At 44.7% G+C, this 19086-nt stretch overlaps 1 protein-coding gene across 2 annotated transcripts in view; it reads right to left on the reverse strand.

Moving 5' to 3' along the window:
• Positions 1-912: 912 nt before the first annotated feature.
• The window catches only part of LOC147614423 (sphere organelles protein-like protein), a 137152-nt gene continuing 118978 nt past the window's right edge, over positions 913-19086 (reverse strand). The window contains exons 12-13 of one of the 2 annotated variants that reach the window (XM_086780964.1): positions 1743-1983; positions 913-1632 (exon numbers count right to left, since the gene is read on the reverse strand). In XM_086780964.1, coding sequence (XP_086637090.1) covers positions 1622-1632; positions 1743-1983 — 252 coding nt within the window. In that variant the 3' untranslated portion in view covers positions 913-1621. Of the gene's footprint in view, positions 1641-1742; positions 1984-19086 lie in introns of both variants that reach the window. The other variant, XM_086780963.1, reaches the window with a different exon arrangement.

Genomic DNA, 19086 nt, shown 5'->3' on the forward strand with positions numbered 1-19086 from the left:
TACGACCATTTTCATCTCATGTTTTGATGGGGATCCCTTGCCTTTCTCTTCCATGCACCCACACCTTCCACCTAGACTACAATTTTTCATCTTATGTTTGGATACCCCTCTTGTTCCATGTACTTATGCCCCATCACCAATGCCAGATAGAAGAGACTGGCACTGATGACCTCACCAAGCACTAGCATACTTATTGAGAGATATACACAACTTGAGCATACTCGAGAGGACATCCTTCCAATGTCTAGAGGGGATCCCATTAGGAGTTTTCAAAGGTCCCCAAAAGGGCCTCCTAAGAAAGTTGTCATATTTTTCCTCATGCCAAGGTGAAAATTCTATGTCAATTCTTTTAGCCTTTAACATAGGCTGACATACTTTTGAGTGAATAATCAAAAAAATGCATTGATGAAATAAAAACCAAAATTTTTGGACACACACAAAGCAATTAAGGCAAACAGTTGCAAACCATAACAATCTTTCAATCTAATGGTGGTCGAACTATCTTGAAATTAAGGCCAAAAGTTGCAAACCATAACAATCTTTCAATCTAATGGTGGCCAAACTATCTTGAAATTCTGCAACAAGGATAACATCTGTTGTCTCACTTTTACGCTTTTATTACAAAAAGTAGTTTATTTTAAGTGCTCTTGAAATAGTGATTGGCCAAACGCTCAGTGATAAATGGTGTGAACTTTCAAAAAAACAACATTATCACAAATAGCAAGCATGGCTCTGTAACCAAAGCTATGTACATACGCCTGAATTCACATCCAATCGCAAAATAAACTGTTGAATAGTGGATGATGCCAAAATTTAACTGCATACCGTCAGCATCCCCGAATAACAAATGCTATTCAATATCAGCAAACAATTACCCAAAAGAAAGGACACATTTGCTGGTAGTTTTGTTCATTTCTTCAATTCTTGATATGAATTAAATCTTTGTTCTTTGGATGAGATTACATATAATGCCGTTGAGTTAATGAAATGCCATTTGGGCATGGCTACTCTCTCCTAAAAGGTAAGCCTGTGCATCCATTGTTCGTTTACTACAAAAAGCTCCATTTCAGAGGCAACGAAATAATACTTGGATTGAGAGAGAAAAAGAGAGAGGAGGGGGGTGTGGAGGGGGAGAGAGGGAGACAGAGAGAGGAGAGGGAGACAGAAAGAGAGGAAAGACAACATGGGCCTGCTCGTGCGTGGAAGTGTGCACGTGTGGGTGGGTGTGTCTGTGTGAGATAAAGAAAGAAAGAAAGATATATTAAGCGTCTACTAAAGACCCAATGGGCCTATGAGACCAAAGTGGTACAATAGAGAGAGAGTGTTGCTTTGGACAAACAATGACTGAGGCATCATGTGAAGTTAAGAAACAGAAATTTGACGATTTATGAAAGCTCACACACCATTTTCTGATCTCAGAAGGGCAACTGTTGAACCTAGACCTCCAGCTCTTTTAAGCCATGCTCTAGACCGCCGACCAGTTGATTCTTTGGTGATGTTGTCTACACAAGAGCTCCCACTTCCATTTTTCAATTTGTCCAGCTCCAGAGCTCTAGTCTGCATTGAGGTTGAGGTAATCCCCTCCCTTTTAGCAAGCTCCTCCTTTTTCCTATCAAGCTCTTTAGAAATTTCCTGCCAAGCTGAGCCCAGGCTCTCAAAAACACTTCAATAATACATGTAGAATTGGATGAAAAAAACAAAAAACAGCAAGACACACAATGGCCATCAAAGGTGCATCCTACCTGAATAGGGAGTAGCAGATTTCTCCTTAGTTGGTGAGCATGCTTTGAAATCAGTATGCAAGCTTTTGCTGACCTCTTCTTTAGTATCAGAAAGCAGACCTGTAGCCTCTGCAGAGTAATTTGTATGATTGTCCACCATGACGGCCGACTCTTTTGGTACTTGTCTTTGGGAATCAATCTTGTGTGTATCAAGTGAAACACCTTCCACTAATCGGATATCAACAAGGGATGACAACTGGGTCTACCACCATGACAAGGCACAAACTTAGTCAGCTACGAAGTTTAGGCAATGAACCTAACTAGAATCCTTGCAGTTATTTGAGTGTCTAGGTTCTACGATCAACCTTTTATGAAAGCATTTCATGTTAGTGCTGCAACACAAGATCTTTACATAGCAAGCCGCTAATGCAAAATTGGGGGGCAGAGAGAGAGAGAGAGAGAGAGATTTACATCTACCCGAAGGGCCTATGACACCCAAGTGCCATGAGGTGACTACATCAGGTAGTGAGGATAAACCTAACTAAAAAAGGAAAAATCTCAGCATCTCAAGTACCAGCCCTCCAATGGGGGTCAATGAGTCTCCTTTTGTAACTCGCGGCGGTGTCCGGGGAACTAGGGCCTTTGACACACTTGTAGATACCATCAATGCATATTAAAACACTTAAACATGGCCACAGCCTTAACACATATCCATCATCACTTTGCATGAAACATAAAAGCTGGACAAAACATCCACAAAAGCTGGACAAAACATAAAAGCTGGACAAAACATCCACAAATGCTGAAAATGGAGCTTGCACATGTGACACCACATAGAGGCCGGAATGGGCCGAACCCCCCCCCTTGGAGTATTTTATTACCCAAGGAGAATAATATCATGTACAAGCTTTGAGGGCCTTACTCTCCCTGTTGAAATTTGAGCTAAATGATGAGCTATGGTGGATCAAACACTAGAATCAACATAATTAACAAAGTGATTAGCAAGTGATTAAGACGTAATTAGTGAATAATTAGCACATAAATTAATGTAGGCATGGATACTCAAAAACCAGCAAATTCTCATTAGGGCTATGCCTCAATTTATAGAGTTTACATCAAGCATCAAATCCCATTGATTTCTCCATGATTCACTCCCAAAATATCTCCACCTTTTGCCTGATTCTCTCCACCTCTTCTCTTTTCCCTGATTATCTCCCAGAATAACTCCACACTCCTAAATTCCCTCATGCTACCCATTATTCTCTCCCAGTAGATTCTTCTCACCTTTTCACAGGTTCTTTCACAATTACATCTCCTCTTTTACAGCCTCTATCCAAGAGCTTGTTCCCACACACACCCTATTCACTTGTATATTTCAACACCTCCCCTCAAGTGAATAATCCTAGTACACCTAGACCCTATATCAAGTTTGCCTCCCCTTACTCGGTAGTCCGCGACCAGTGTCTACTCCTCCCCTCAAGTTATCTCAGCACACCTGGACCCTGTATCAAGTTTCTTTCTTACTTGACAGTCCACGACCAGTGCCTCAAGTCCCTAAACTCCATAGTCCTTGACACTCTCTCTCTCTATGTGTCCAAGGCTACTATAAGTGCCCGTGACCTTGACTAAAGTGCTCACACATACATCTACCACGTGGCCTACATCATCGGTGGCTCAGAGGTGGTTTTACTTTATTGGGGCAGGTTACATTGGGTTGTGGGCTCTCTCTCTCTCTCTCTCTCAGAGATTTTCACATGGCTCCTCACTCTTTGGAGCCTCACATCTCTTCTCTTCAGTCTTCTTCTCGTGGCAGCATCTCTCCATGTGTCTGTCTCTTCTTTCAGTCTTCTCGGGGCAGCTTCTCTTCTTGTGGCAGCGTCTCTTCTCGTGTCCATGTCTTCCTTCAGCTTTTCTTCTTGGTGTGGATCCTCTTCTTGGGAAGAGATATTCTTCTTCTTTCATGGTTGGGGCCATGAGCTGATCCGTCAGGTCATTTTGCTCCATGTGAGCAACATGTTTCAATGTTTTGCTGACAGTTCCTTTGGGTTTTTGATGTTCATCTTTTATCATTATGCAATGTAAACCCAAATTTATGCGGGAGGTCTTACCTCTTGCCTTAATCTGGACAAGGGCAGTGTCTGTTCCCATTTTTACACTGATAAAATGTGCCCAATACATAATGCGTATAGCATTCATTCTCATGCACATTCCAAATGCAACTCTGGCTGTGAATAATCTTGAATTTGAGTGAGATTTACAGGCATTAACCAAGGGTTAAATGCAAAATGGTGATTTTCACAAATTTATCAGCACAATTTTCCCAGAAATTACATTAAATTAAGGATAACCGATTTGTACGGGATGGTTGGAATATCAAACCAACTCCGATTTGCAATCTGAAGTTATAGGGATCTGTATCAGATACCTAATGGTTAATTTGAACCCTCAATTGCACCAAAATACAGTGATTAGCACTGATTAATCATTGATTAGCAAATTAATGCTCTGGTTTGTGTGCAGAAAACAGAGTATGCGAGGAGTCCAGATCTGGTGCCTTCCACTTCAAATGAGCTCAAATGCTTTCAAAGGCATCAATAGCAATGAGTCTAGTAGAGGATTAAGCCAAGAAACACAAGATTTGACGAAATAATGAAAGCTTAATCTCTGTTTTACCAAAGTCACCTGCAGATTTGATGAAGAGCTTGGATCTCACTGTAGACTTGATGAAATTGATTTCTGTCTTCACCAGCTTGTAGAGCATGCTTGATTACCCCTTGGGCTAAGAGGAATTAGAGACCTTTGATTTGTGGAAGTAGAAATCACCAAAACATCTCAGAAAAACGTAGCCTGCAAATCGAGCTCCCGCCGGCGTTCTGCGCTGAGTTAGCCCACAAGATTTGAGATGTGTGTAGCCCTATGAGTCTACTATGAGTACCTAAGAGGGCTTAGCCTAATGTTATGTGTGCAAGGAGAATGGAGTCCTCCACTGACTGGGGGTGAAGGGGAGAAGTGAAAGCTTACTAAAAAATTGATTTTTTTGCTAATTATTTTACTAATCCTAATTAATTCACTAATGGGCTCATAAATCTCGTTGATTCTAGGCATGGCTCTGATACCATGTTGAAATTTGAGCTAAATGATGAGCTATGGTGGATCAAACACTAGAATCAACATAATTAACAAAGTGATTAGCAAGTGATTAAGACGTAATTAGTGAATAATTAGCACATAAATTAATGTAGGCATGGATACTCAAAAACCAGCAAATTCTCATTAGGGCTATGCCTCAATTTATAGAGTTTACATCAAGCATCAAATCCCATTGATTTCTCCATGATTCACTCCCAAAATATCTCCACCTTTTGCCTGATTCTCTCCACCTCTTCTCTTTTCCCTGATTATCTCCCAGAATAACTCCACACTCCTAAATTCCCTCATGCTACCCATTATTCTCTCCCAGTAGATTCTTCTCACCTTTTCACAGGTTCTTTCACAATTACATCTCCTCTTTTACAGCCTCTATCCAAGAGCTTGTTCCCACACACACCCTATTCACTTGTATATTTCAACACTCCCCACGGGAGATACCGGATTATCCATATACAAATGCCGTAACACAGCCCAACACGAGGCTACCAAGCCGGAACACAAGCTATAGAAATGCCGAGCCAACAATATAACCCATATACCTCTGTGTGGGTACTGATTCTTTCCCAAAAACCACATGTCTTCATGCAATAGAGCTGGTACAACAAGTTCAGCTCTCCATTCAGTCGGTACAATAGGTACAGTGGTTGGTACAGCCGGTACAAGGACTGGCACAGCCAATACAAGGGCTGGTACAACCGGTACAAGGGCTGGTACAGCCAAAACAGTGGATGGTACAGTGGTTGGTACAGCAAGTACAAGGGCTGATACAGCCAATACAATGGCTGGTACAATAGGTACAAGGTCTTGTACAGCGAGTACAATGGCTGGTATAGCAAGTACAAGGGCTGGTACAACAAGTACAATGGCTATAAATCATAATGAATGATTAAATACCCTTGCCTTCAATATTTCTTCGCGATGGAAGCCTCCAAAACAGTCCTAACAGCCGGTATTCTTCATGGGCAGCCTTCAAGAGAGAGAGAAAGAGAGTAGCCATCATTAGGGCAGCCTGTAACGATAGTAGACAAGTGTTAGGCCACTTGTCTCACTTTCTTGCCACATGTCCCAATCTAAGAGATGGGTTCTCCCATAATCTTTACCTCTAAAAATATCCCAACTAGTAGACATTCTGTCATAGGCACTTTGCCAACTCTTGGTATCTGCTCAATTCCAAATGTAATGACGTGAAGAGAATTTCCATCGGAGTTGGGCCAAAAATAGCAACTCTCCTAAATTTTAGGAGTGTGGTCCTTTGTATTCTAGGATAATCCCCCATTCCCAAAGCTTGTACTTTCCAAATATTTAGACATCCTGGAGTCCACCAAACCCCTTTCATACTAGAAAATGCCCACGTTGGTGACATCCTCCCTAGCTTCTTAAAAGTTGTCCACAACTTTAAGCTTCAAGCCATATATTCCAAATATAATCATGTCCCATGAAGTGGGCAAGACGAGACAGTCTCAAAAATCTAATATAACTGAAGAATCCATGTCCCAAAGAAATAGGTGAGACTAAATAAGTCTCCATAATACCAATATCAAAATCATGTCCCAAAATAAATGGGCGAGAATTCCATGGAAGATATGCTAGACACACGCACAAGTGCCAATTGTGTCTCAATCACCAATATCAATGAGATAATCATATGCTAATGAAAATCACCAACCAGGTGCTAAGACACTTAAATAAGTGCCACACACAAGAAACTAGTGCCTCGCACAGAAACATGTGCTATGGACACAAACTGGTGCCACTCAAGAGCACAAACCATGGTGACAAAAAAGCTGCTTCTCCATAGTTCTGGCAATCCTCTCTCCCAATCCCAATAGTTCCCATGTTCTTCCATACAATCCCAACTCTTATCAACAAGCATGGTGCGGAAACAATGAAACACTCACTCCACAATCGCAACACGAATCCACGTGTATGGTGGAGTGTTCATTGAATTGCCCTCTAACAATCCCAACATGAATCCACATGCATGGTGAGATGAACAATGAACCTCTTGGCCTCTGTATATGGGGAGATAGTGATTCTAATATAGCTTTAAAATAAATACATCCATGTCCAAAATAAATGGGTGAGACAAAACAGTCCCATAAGTCCAGATATCATAATCATGTCCCAAGTAAATGGGCGAGACGAATCAATCCCATAAGTCCAGATATCATAATCCATGTCCCAAGTAAATGGGCGAGACAAAATAAGTCTCCTACCCATAGTTGTCAGGTACGATACCGTATGGTTCGTACGATACGATACCGTACAAGGAAATACGGTACAATATAATTTTTTTGCTTATCGTACGATAAAATACGGTGTTTTAAAAAAATAATTATAAACTTAGGTATTTACAAGTCCAAATATGGAGTATTTTAGAAAGGAGGGAAGCATCATCGTACAAAGGAAGCTCAAACAGCCATAGATACGCAAAAAAAAAAAGACCATTACCATCCAAAAAATTTAATTGTTTTTGAGAAAATTTTATTTTTGAAAAAAAAATTTCAAAAAAAAACATTTTCTTTTTTTTTTCAAAGTTTGGCATTAGAGAAGAAGCGGGCTTAGTACCCATGGGACCCCCCTTATCCCACAAATCAAGGGCTTTCTTAAAAAATCCGTACGAGTACGTACAATATTGTGCCGTATGGTATTCTGTACGATAAGGCGTCGTACGCCGTATGGAAACAACCCTGCTCCTACCAACAAGGCATCGGTCCACATGACCCTTGGCATAGACATAAGTCCCGTGCCAACCAGGCGTCATGTCCACTTTACCACTTGCACTCCGTGTTGGTACTCTGACCACACACCTTGGTGGTACTCTGACCACACACCTTGGATGAGAGGTGGGCTCAAGTAACAAGATAAAACAATCACTCGCAGGCATAGATAGCCTGGTGTTCCATAAGCAATTTTGCTACACATAGTTTATAGACGTTTCGGCCACCAATAGTTTGTATTTCCTAGCCTTTAACACTCACACTAGTGCAACTCGTGGTCGTTATCTTCTGGTTTTTCTGCTCAATGTCAAGTGTGGCTATTGTCACCTCAGCTGAGAGGTTAAACAGTTGGTCACGAATGAGCTGAGCAAAGCAGATTTGAGAGAAGAGCGCAATCGTAAAATCCCAACCAATCTCAATCGCCGTTAGACCCTCGGAAAAAGATCTGAGCACCGTCTGGAGCCCTTGCGTACCTGAGCCAAGCGGTAGCAGTTGTTTTTTCTCAGTCGCATCTTCTGAGTCTTCTTCCTAAGTGGGCGAAGCCAGGCAGTGACTTTGTCGAGAGTGGAAGCGTAGTCGAGGTGGTAGACGTGGACACCGTGCTGGCCGAACATCTCTAAAGTAGCTAGCGTGCTACTCGAAGAAAGAAGTTGTTTATCCCCGAGTAAAGGTTTGAGGCGGGCGGCGTGGCGTTTCTGGTGCTGGTAAGCGTATTGCTGGCATCCGTTCGCGGGTCTGACGGTGGCGTGGGAGTCGAGGACACTGCAGTACGCGGTGGTGGTGCCATCACTAGTGGGCGGCTACATCCTGCTGCTGCAGGTCCTGATCTTCGTCCTCAGGCATTTCTTTGGCTAGTGGGCCTCTTTCATGCCCGATCATCACCTCTGGCAAGCGATCCAGGAAGACACCCCCTTTACTACAACAGAAATCAAAAATTGTCTAAGGTATTTGCTTCAATTTTTGGGATTTGTTTGTCCATTATCATCAATTGAGCAGGTACAGGTCCAAATGGCTCAGATTTTGAGCAAAATTGGCAACATTGGGTGACATTGGTCACATTCCGGGTCAATTTGCAGGAAATTGGGTGTTAACATTTAGGGCTTTTGATGTAATTGTGCCATTGGGCATTCATACATGCTGTATGATGTGAGCAATCTCACATTCGGGGCTAAATTGCAAGAAATTGAAGTGCAAATCAAAGGGCTTTTGTGCCAATTGGGTTAATTTGCATGCAAGCACTGGCAATTGATGCTTTGGGCAATGTGTTGATGCCTATCAAGCACTCAATGTGCCAGTAAATCAAGGGGCTTTTATGTATTGGATGTATATGTGGCCAGGGGGAAGCATTGTGAAGACTCTGGATGCCTTCATGTGCATTAATGTACCATTCATGATCAGAAATTGATCTTGAATCAAGGGGCTTTTCAAGATTTTGTGCTTGTTGAGCTTGGCAAAGCAACAAGGAAGACTTTTATGCCTTGAACCCTCAAAAATCCACTTGCAGTCAAGGGGCTTTTGCCCAATTTCTGTCCGGGACTGTTGTATGCAGTGGTGGGGACTGTCAAGGTCTGATTTTCACTCATTTGGACAGCCAAGAGAGCATTTATTGCTACTGTACTTGCTGGTACAGATTTGGTACAACTTTGTACAAGTTTTGGCATGGCTGTACATTGATTTGAGTGAGGAAAAGGCTCATTTTCAGCTGCTGTACTTGCCGGTACAGATTTGGTACATCATTGGTGAGCATTTAGTACTGTTGTACAGTATTTTGGAAGGGGAACAGAGCACATTTAAGGTGCTGTCATAAATCTGCAGCAACCAGATTTTGGTGATTTTATCACATACAGTGGGAGGAGAGTTGCATTCGTGCTTCTGCAGTGGAAGATAAACTTTGGGAGAACAACTGTGAGCACTTTGTGTGCTTCGGTGGCTTTGAACTCATCGTCCATTGCCAACTTTTGATTGATGACCTGGCTGACAACACCATTAAACTCATTTAGATGGGCTGTCATAGACGCCCCTTCCTTCATTTGAAGACCTATGAGTTTCTTCAACCAATACACTTTGCTTGATGTACTTTGCTGAGCATACAAGTCCTGCAATCTTTGCCACATTCCCCAAGCTGTCTTCTCTTCACGTATGCTGAAAAGTAAAGAGTCTGACATAGACAACATGATGGTGGATCTTGCCAGCTCATCCATATCTTCCCATTCTTCAGCAGTAAGAGAAGCGGGCATTACACCCCTTTCTTTGATGGGCTTGTGCTGCTTCTTCTCGAGCAACACATTATAGCACTGGGTTTGCCAAATGTCATAATTATGTGAGCCTTCAAGCTTCTTGATGTGAAGCAATGAAGAGCTCTCACCTGTGGTTGCCATAGCAATATGCAACCTTTGACACAGTCAATGCCTGACTCCCTGCAAGATGTGCAAACACCTTATGCACTTTGCCAGAGAGTTGGGACACATTCAGGACAGCCACTAGCAATTCAAATGCTATGCTGACATATGCAGATATGGAGGGTGCTCTCCTTCAAGAGGAGATGAACAGAAAGAACAACTCTGTTGGAAAGTCCAATGCAATGAATGCACGTGGGAGATCCCAGCAAAGGGGTAAAAGCCAAGAACGGGAAGGAGCAAGTCCCACTCCAAAAAGGACTTGGAATGCCATTATTGTGGCAAGAAGGGACATTTCAAAAAGCAATGCTACAAATGGAAGAATGATCAAAAGGAAAAGGGCAAAGGAAAAGACAAAGACAAAGATGAAGCCAAAGATGCAAAGTCAAAGGGCAAAAGTGGAGTCAAGATTGAAGAAGTCAATGTGTCACATGCAGGTGACAGTGAGGATAAAGTCCTATTCATGTCTTTACTTGATGCCCATTCACTCCTTGCAGGAGATGGTCAGGGTATGCACTCATGGATCATTGATTCAGGTGCCTCCTTTCATGTCACAGGTTGCAGAGACTTGTTTGTCAGGTATACTGCTGGCAATGAAGGAGTAGTTTATTTGGGTGACAACCATGCATGCCAGATTCTTGGCAGAGGTGATGTGAGGCTTGTGTTTTCAGATGGCTCACAGCTTATGCTCCATGATGTCAGGCATGTGCCTGAGATCAAGAACCTGCTTTCTACTGGACAGCTTGATGATGCTGATTATGTTACCACATTTGGTCGTGAAAAGTGGAAGATTAGTAAGGGCTCATTGGTTGTTGCCAGAGGCTCTAAGGTGGACACTCTTTACTTCATGCATGCTGGTGTTTGTCACCATGTTAATGTAAATGCAACCCGGCTGCCAGAAATCTCTGTGGCATAGCCGGTTGGGACACATGAGTGTCAAAAGAATGGAGCAATTGTCTCGTTTTGGTTACTTGCCTTCTCTAAAGTTCTCAAGTTTTCAGTTTTGTGAGCATTGTATATATGGCAGGCAACTCCAGTGCCCCCACAAGAAAGCTCTTGGACAGAAAGATGCTCAGTTAGAGCTTGTGCATACAGATGTATGTGAGATGCCTCAGCTTTCTTTGGGAGGAGCAAAATATTTTGTCTTTTATTGATGATGCCACACGCAAGGTGTGGGTTTATCCTCTTCGTTTGAAGAGTGATACATTCTCAGTGTTTGAGAAGTTTGTTGCTCATGTTGAGAATCAAACTGGCAAAACACTGAAGGCTTTGCGTTCCGACAATGGTGGAGAGTATATGTCCAAACAGTTTCAGGACTTTTGTGATGCTAAAGGCATCAAGAGGGAGCTCTCTGCTCCTTATGATCCTCCACAAAACGGGACAGCAGAGAGGATGAACAGGACCATTCAGGAGAAGGTCCGTTCTATGTTGTCACATGCTGCGTTACCTCATGGTTTCTGGGCTGAAGCTGTTATGGACAGCCATTCATCTTATAAACAGGTCACCTAACACGAGGCTTGGTGGGAAAGTGCCAGAGGAAGTATGGACAGGGAAGCCTCCGTCCTACAAGCACTTGAGAGTGTTTGGTTGCGTTGCGTACGTGCACATACGCACGGAAATACGCACCAAACTTGATCCTAAGTCTCACAAATGCATATTCCTAGGATATGGTGACAGAGGTGAAATGGGGTATAGACTTTGGGATCCAGTGAATAGAAAGATTATACGCAGCAATGATGTCATTTTTTATGAAACATGCATGTATAAGGAGCCTGCAAGGCAACAGGAGCCTGGTGGAGTCATCTTTGATGATGATGGACATCATGGACAACAACAAAGGGCTGTAAATCAGCCATTACAGCAACAAAACCAGCCCTTAAATGGTGCTGAAAATGGTCCAAATGGACAGCCAGAGATGGCAGAAGATATCCCTATGGATATCCCACAGTTAGAGGAGATACCGGGCATGATCTTTCAACCTTATGGCATGGAACAGGAGCCACCAATAGGTGATATGCAGGCTGGACAGCAACCTGCAACAAATGATGATCAATGGGTACGGAGGTCCACAAGACCCTCCAGACCCCCTGACAGGTTTGTTCCAGGGGTTGACTACTTCATGCTCACTCACTGGGGGGAGCCCTCTTGTTATAAGGAGGCTTTACAGAGGGCAGACAAGGCTCTTTGGGAGCGTGCTATGAAGTCAGAGATGGATTCTCTGTACAAAAATGGAACATGGAAGTTGGTGCATTTGCCTACAGGCAAGAAGGTTTTGCCATGCAAGTGGGTTTACAAGCTCAAAGTTGCACCTGATGCAAAGCCAAGATACAAAGCAGGTTAGTGGCTAAGGGCTTCAAGCAGGAATATGGTGTGGACTTTAATGAGATCTTCTCTCCAGTGGTCAAAATGACCAGACTTAGAGCTGTATTAGCTTTGGTTGCTCATGATGATCTGGATTTGATTCAGATGGAACCAGACTTAGAGCTGTATTAGCTTTGGTTGCTCACGATGATCTGGATTTGATTCAGATGGATGTGAAGACTGCTTTTCTTCACGGTGATCTCCATGAGGAGATATATATGCAATAGCCAGAGGGTTATGCAGTGAATGGAAAGGAGAAGCTTGTATGCAAGCTGAAAAACAGTCTTTATGGGCTCAAACAGGCACCAAGAGAATGGTATCATAAATTTGATACATTCATGAAATCCCAAGATTTCAGGAGTAACATAGATCACTGCTTATACACCAAGAAAGCTTTGGATGGCAGTCTATTGATCCTCATCTTGTATGTTGATGATATGTTGATTGCCGGGAAATCTCGTAAAGAGATGGATGCCTTGAAGAAGAGGCTGCATCAGACCTTTGATATGAAGGATTTGGGTGATGCAAATCACATTTTGGGTATGCGGATACTTCGGGACAGAAATCAGCATGTGTTGTATTTGTCTCAGAAGGAATACATTGGCAAAGTTTTGCAGAGGTTCAATATGGAAGAGGGGAAGAAGACTAGTACTCCTTTGCCTCCATATGTGAAACTCAGTGCTATGGACAGCCCACAGTCGGATAGTGACAGGGCTGATATGGCCAAGATTCCGTATGCTTCAGCTTGTGGCAGTCTCATGTATGCCATGGTCGCTACCAGGCCGGACATTGCATTTGCAGTGGGAGTGGTTACTAGATACATGGCCAAACCTGGCAAGAAGCATTGGGAAGCAGTGAAAGGTGTCATGAGATACCTGAAGGGCACACAGGATATGTGCATCTGCTTTGGCAAACAGGATGCATTAGTGCATGGTTACATGGATTCGGATTATGCCGGTCATCCAGATAACCGGAAGTCTACTACCGGTTATGTGTTTACATTCACAGGAGGTGCTCTGTCATGGATATGCAGGATGCAGAAGTGCACTGCCTTATCTACTACAGAGACCGAGTATATTGCAGCCACAGAGGCTTGCAAGGAGGCATTATGGCTATCTCGGTTAGTGGTTGATTTGGGTTATACAGGGGATATTCCATTGTTGCATTGTGACAGTCAGAGTGCCATCCAGTTGGCAAAGAACCCTGTCTTTCATGCAAAGACGAAGCATGTGGATGTGAAGTATCACTTCATCAGAGAGGTGATAGAGAACAAGCTGATTCAGCTTGTCAAGATTCATACGGATGACAACCCGGCTGATCTGTTGACAAAGAGTTTGCCTCCGGAGCGGTTTGCTCATTGCAGACACTTGATGGGCATTGAATGAGGCCAGTTTCAGCCTTGATATGGCCTTGTATATTATTATGTACATGCTGATTTTTTCTTTTCCTTCATTTAAGGGCACTTTGCCTTTAAGTGGGAGGTTGTTGGGATAAAGGCATTATGCCCACCCTTGTAGTGTGTACAAGCCCATAAGTTTTATAGTACATAGTACACTTAGTACTTTTAATGTACTAAGTGCACTATGTGTACTAGAGCAAATATACATGTGTGATAGGGGAGTCACACACTCATATTGTGAGTTGACTTATCCCCACATCTCTCTCTCTCTCTCTCTCTCTCTCTCTCTCTCTCTCTCTCTCTCTCTCTTCTTCTCTGTGTGTGTCTCCCACATGAAACCCTAACTCTCTCCCTTCATGGAGGAGGGCATCAATTACCAAGGGGGCTGCTCCAAACTCTGTAGGAATAATGGAGTGGGGCACTGAAGGCTTACTGCAAATCATCCATCAAAACATCATGACTTGCAATCTCTCTATCCTTCTTCCTAACGTATGGTTCCCAAAAGGAGGCCCCATACATCTCCATCTTCTATTTGCGTTTTGCATCAAGCATGTTCCTGAAAGGTGTTTAGGGCTGAAAGAAGACTTCGAGAGCTTCCGCAAGTGACACTACGCTCTTGAGAGCGAGCCTAGAAGCACCGTCGCTCCAATCCAGCCAAAGCGGCATAATACCCTCTCATCAGTCGAGCCTAAGCCGTTGGGCACAGTGTGAAATAGGGTCCAAAAAAGGTGACTCCCAATTATACATAAGACCAGACAATGTCTACCTGATCCCTTGCATATGCGAAGCTCGGTCTGGAAGCCACAAGACGTGAGGTGTTGAAGATCATAACCTTGGTCTTGCCAAGGTTAACTATGAGGTCCCACTGCTCACATAAGGCATGGAATTGTCAGAATACGCAGCGGAGATGATGACCAAATCTAGGAACACAAGAGCAAACACAGTGCAGAAAAACAGCACAAGAGAAGGAGAAAGATAGAGGAGTGTAACTCTACTCTCTATACACAAAGAAGATCCCGAATAATGATACAACAATGGCAAGGGGCAGTGGGGCCATTTTATATGTGGCCCCCATACAGCAGTCAGCCTGCTCTAGGACAGCCGACAGGAGTCCAAATCTCCACCACTAGCATAACACCCAGTCAGCCAGCTCTGTGTACTGTCGGCCAGCATCAAGAAGATGTCCACACAGTCGGCCAGCACCAGTAAACACATAGATGCAGTCGGCTAAGGAATAGGACCTCCTGCCACCTCAGGGCTGCCTCCCAAGCCACAAAAAAAATGGAAAAAAATGGAGGGAAAATACGAGGAGTGAGGAAAAATGAAAACAACACCTACAAGGGAGGGCACACCCACAACAGAGGCCCTCGTGTCTAGATAAAGACAGGAGATGACTTCTAACACCCCCTCTCAGCTCTTGGCTGTGAAACCAACCACAGGGAGCTGGAGTGCCGCCTGAGCAAATCCTGAGATAGCGACTTCGTGAAGAGGTACACCGTACTGTCCTCCGTCGAACAGAACTCTAGCAAGATGTCATCAGCAATGATCTGTTCACAAACAAAGTGCCTCTGGATGACCGTGGGTTCCTCCAGTGGAAGCCCAATCCTGCCATGCAACCTCACCACCTCACAAGCAGCATCACAAGCAGCCCGGTACTCTGCCTCTGTCGACAACAAGGCAAAAGATGACTGCCTCTTACTGCTCCATAAAACTGCTCTTGGGCCTGAAGTAGATCTCCTCGTGTCTGGATCTCCTCCCCAATCTCAGTCACTCCAACCGTGGAGTCGGACTCCATCCATCAATCCCCCTCCTGTATAAAAGAGTCCATAATCCTTCGCATGCTGCAGAGACCACAAGATACGCAATCCTGCCTCCCAAAGAGTCATCTGCAAACACGAGCTCAACAGCCTCATCAGGAAGCTCTCATCCAATCTAGTATCCATCAACCAAATCAATGAACCATTCTGCTTCCGAGTCAAAGAGGCATCACACTGCTCACAAGGATCAACACCTGTTACGGTGGAAAGCCAAGTCCTAGAAACCTGCTGAAGACCACGCAAGGCCTTCTGATACTTGTCAACCACCCACTCTGAATCCGGAACCACTAAGCCTAGAGAATCCACCTCCTTGTGCAAGTAATCAACTGCCACCTGCCTGGCTTTCTAAGAGGTCCCCATGGAAAGAACATCCTAATCTACAGGAGTTTCTTTGTCCCGAACGCTACAAGACATCAGAGCATAGGTCACCTGTCAAGTTTCCTCTGACCACAAGAACCACCAACATCAGTATTGGAAAGTTCCTGCCAACTCCTGCCATCAAACTGGCAAGCTATCTACCATTTGGTCCGGGAAAGCCTGCACCTGCAGTGTATCCACACTTAAGTGGCCACTACCAGACTGCCACTCATCACAAAACTAAGGACCTGGGAGAGAGAGTGCTGACAGTTTGTAAACTCCAATCTCCACTCCGCCTTCCCAAACTACTTGGCCTGTTGCCTTGTCCCAGAGAGCAACAAAATGCTCATCAAACTCCACCTGTACGCCAGTCTTGCAAACCTGATGCACTAACAACAGATGAAAACCGACGGATGGAACATACAACACCTGGGAGGAATGCTTCCCCCCTCTGCCATCAGGAACTATCTTCAACTTGCCCTCACTGTGAACTGGGATAGTGGATGTATCCCCAGTAAGAATGTGACCAGCATACCTGCAGAGATTCTGTAAATCTGAACGGGAAGGAGTCATGTGCATGGAAGCACCACTATCTAGAATCCACTCCCGACTATCCATAGCGGCGAGTCCTCCAACCTCCTCCCTGCCTGAAGAAAATGAAACATCGGTGTCCATCACCTCCAAGTGCACAAAAGCCGGAGTCTTCTTGGTTGCTGCTGAGGAATCTTCACCCTTCTCGATCTTCCGCTTGCGACACTGCCTCCAATAGTAGCCTTTCTCGCCACAATCATTGCAGGTCCTCTCTGCCTTTAGTTTCTCGCGGTCAGCGTCGGACTTCTTCTCAGAAGACTTCTCCGATGAAGCCTTCACTTTGCCCGTGTTACGGCCTTTCAACCGTTGGCCATTTAAGGCCTCCGACCCTCCACCCTGAGAGGAGGGTTCGTGAATCGTTCCTCCTGGTCCAAGACCATGGGCACAAGCTCCTCCCACGTGATGGTGCTGAGCCTACCACTAGTAATCAAAGACAAGTAAAATGCTGAGTACTGAGAGGGCAAATGCGACAACAACGTTATGGCCATGTTTTCTCACGATATCTCCTTCCCAGCCTAAAGAACTTCCTGCTGAAGAGCCTGCAGCTTGTTAAATATGCTCCCGCATCATCGACGACTTTACAAGGCTCATAACTTGCATTTGTACTTCCAAGGACATCCTCTTCATGGGCGATACCCTATTGTAAAGAGAAGCCAAATGCTGCCATATACCTCTCGCCAGCGTCATATGCTTTACATGATTGATTACCTGCGGTGTGCAGTTGAGGAAGATAAATGAACGGACCTTGGCGTTGACACGATCCCACAACTCTGCCTGTGCCTCCCGGTCCTTATGAATCAACGGTAACTCCCCTTCCTCTACTTCCGGCCGTGGAACCCCAACAATGATGAAATCAGCAAGGTCGTAAGACTCCACAAAAGATTCCATTATAACCTTCCATATGTCGTAGTTGTTCCCGTCCAACTGACGGTCCACCGAGAACCTGGGGAGTGTAGGGATCTTCACATGCCTCTCAGCCATCTCTAACAAATCTGCCATTGCGGGGATGTAACCTGAAAAAGGGTGGGTGGGTGGGAACAAAGAAGAACTTATACCTGCAAGTGGCTGTCCAGCAAATCAGCCCGCCGTTCTCTTGCTTCTCCTCTTCCCAAACAGTCCCGAACAGTTCACCAATCAGCAACACAACAGTCCCCCTCTTGCTCACACAAATCCCAAGAACTATCAAGAGCCTACGGCTCTGATACCATGTCAGAATACGCAGCAGAGATGACCAAATTTGGGAACACAAGAGCAAACACAATGCAGAAAAACAGCACAAGAGAAGGAGAGAGATACAGGCGTGTAACTCTGCTTTATATACACAAAGAAGATCCCAAATAATGATACCACAATGGCAAGGGGCTGTGGGGCCATTTTATATGGCCCCCATACAGCAGTCGGCCTGCTCTAGGACAGCCGACAGGAGTCCGAATCTCCACAACTAGCATAACACCCAGTCGGCCAGCTCTGTGTACTGTCGGCCAGCATCAAGAAGATGTCCACACAGTCGGCCAGCACCAGTAAACACATAGATGCAGTCGGCTAAGGAATAGGACCTCCTGTCACCTCAGGGCTGCCTCCCAAGCCACAGAAAAAATGGGAAAAAATGGGGGAAAAATACGGGGAGTGAGGAAAAATGAGAACAACACCTACTAGGGCGGGCACACCCACAACAAAGGCCCTGGTGTCTAGATAAAGACAGGAGATGACTTCTAACAGGAATACCATCAAGTGTCTCTCTAGCCCCTCTACTGAATATGAGATCAATACAAATGTCTTCTGCATAAAGCAAGATGGGTACACCATACCAGTGTGTGTGGAGCCCGACCCACCAAGTCTGTCAATGAAGTCAGAGATCTCATCTATGTTAAGGCCAAAGATGCCAAAGAGAGAGAGCATCGCTACTTCATGCCCATGGTGCTAGTGATCACATCTGACATGCCTCCTGGTGCTTGGACTCTCCCTGTCACTGACTCATACAATGCCATGAGTCCCCGTATCATCTCCACTGGAAGGGCCAACTCCTCAAGGCATCTAAGAAGACGCGCTCGGGGTACAGTATCAAAGGCCCTGCAGAAGTCCATGACGCCGCAATAGACCTTCTGCCCTTTTGACCGGGCCTCGTCAATGACGGCTCTCAACGCAAAAATATGATCCAAACTGGAATAGGTCCTCCAGAAACCTGCCTGTCCCCTAGTATCTCTATGCCCATGTCTCTCTGCAGAGGCATTGACCTCCGGACTCCAACATTGACCCATAAAATTTGGCTAATGTGTGGCCAATAAAGACGGTGCGGTAGTAACTTGGATGTAAAGGGTCCTTGGCCTTATGGATCGGTACAACGGTGTTAGTAGACCACGAGGGTGGAAAACCTTGGCAAAGGGTTCTGTTAAACATATCAGCTAGGGAGGGGGCCAGAGTGTCACAGGCATGAGAGATATTCTCAGCTAGTAGGTCCTCATGGTCCTTGGCCTTCCCATGCTCCAGTTTACGTATGGCTTTAATAACGTTGTGAATGGTAAAGAGGGTGGCGGAAGTGGGTCGGGTCGGGGGGGGGGGGGGGGGGGGTGTGAT

This window comes from Cibotium barometz, chromosome 42 (genome assembly GCF_041138505.1).
Source record: "Cibotium barometz isolate CiBa-2024 chromosome 42, ASM4113850v1, whole genome shotgun sequence".
NCBI lineage: Eukaryota > Viridiplantae > Streptophyta > Polypodiopsida > Cyatheales > Cibotiaceae > Cibotium > Cibotium barometz.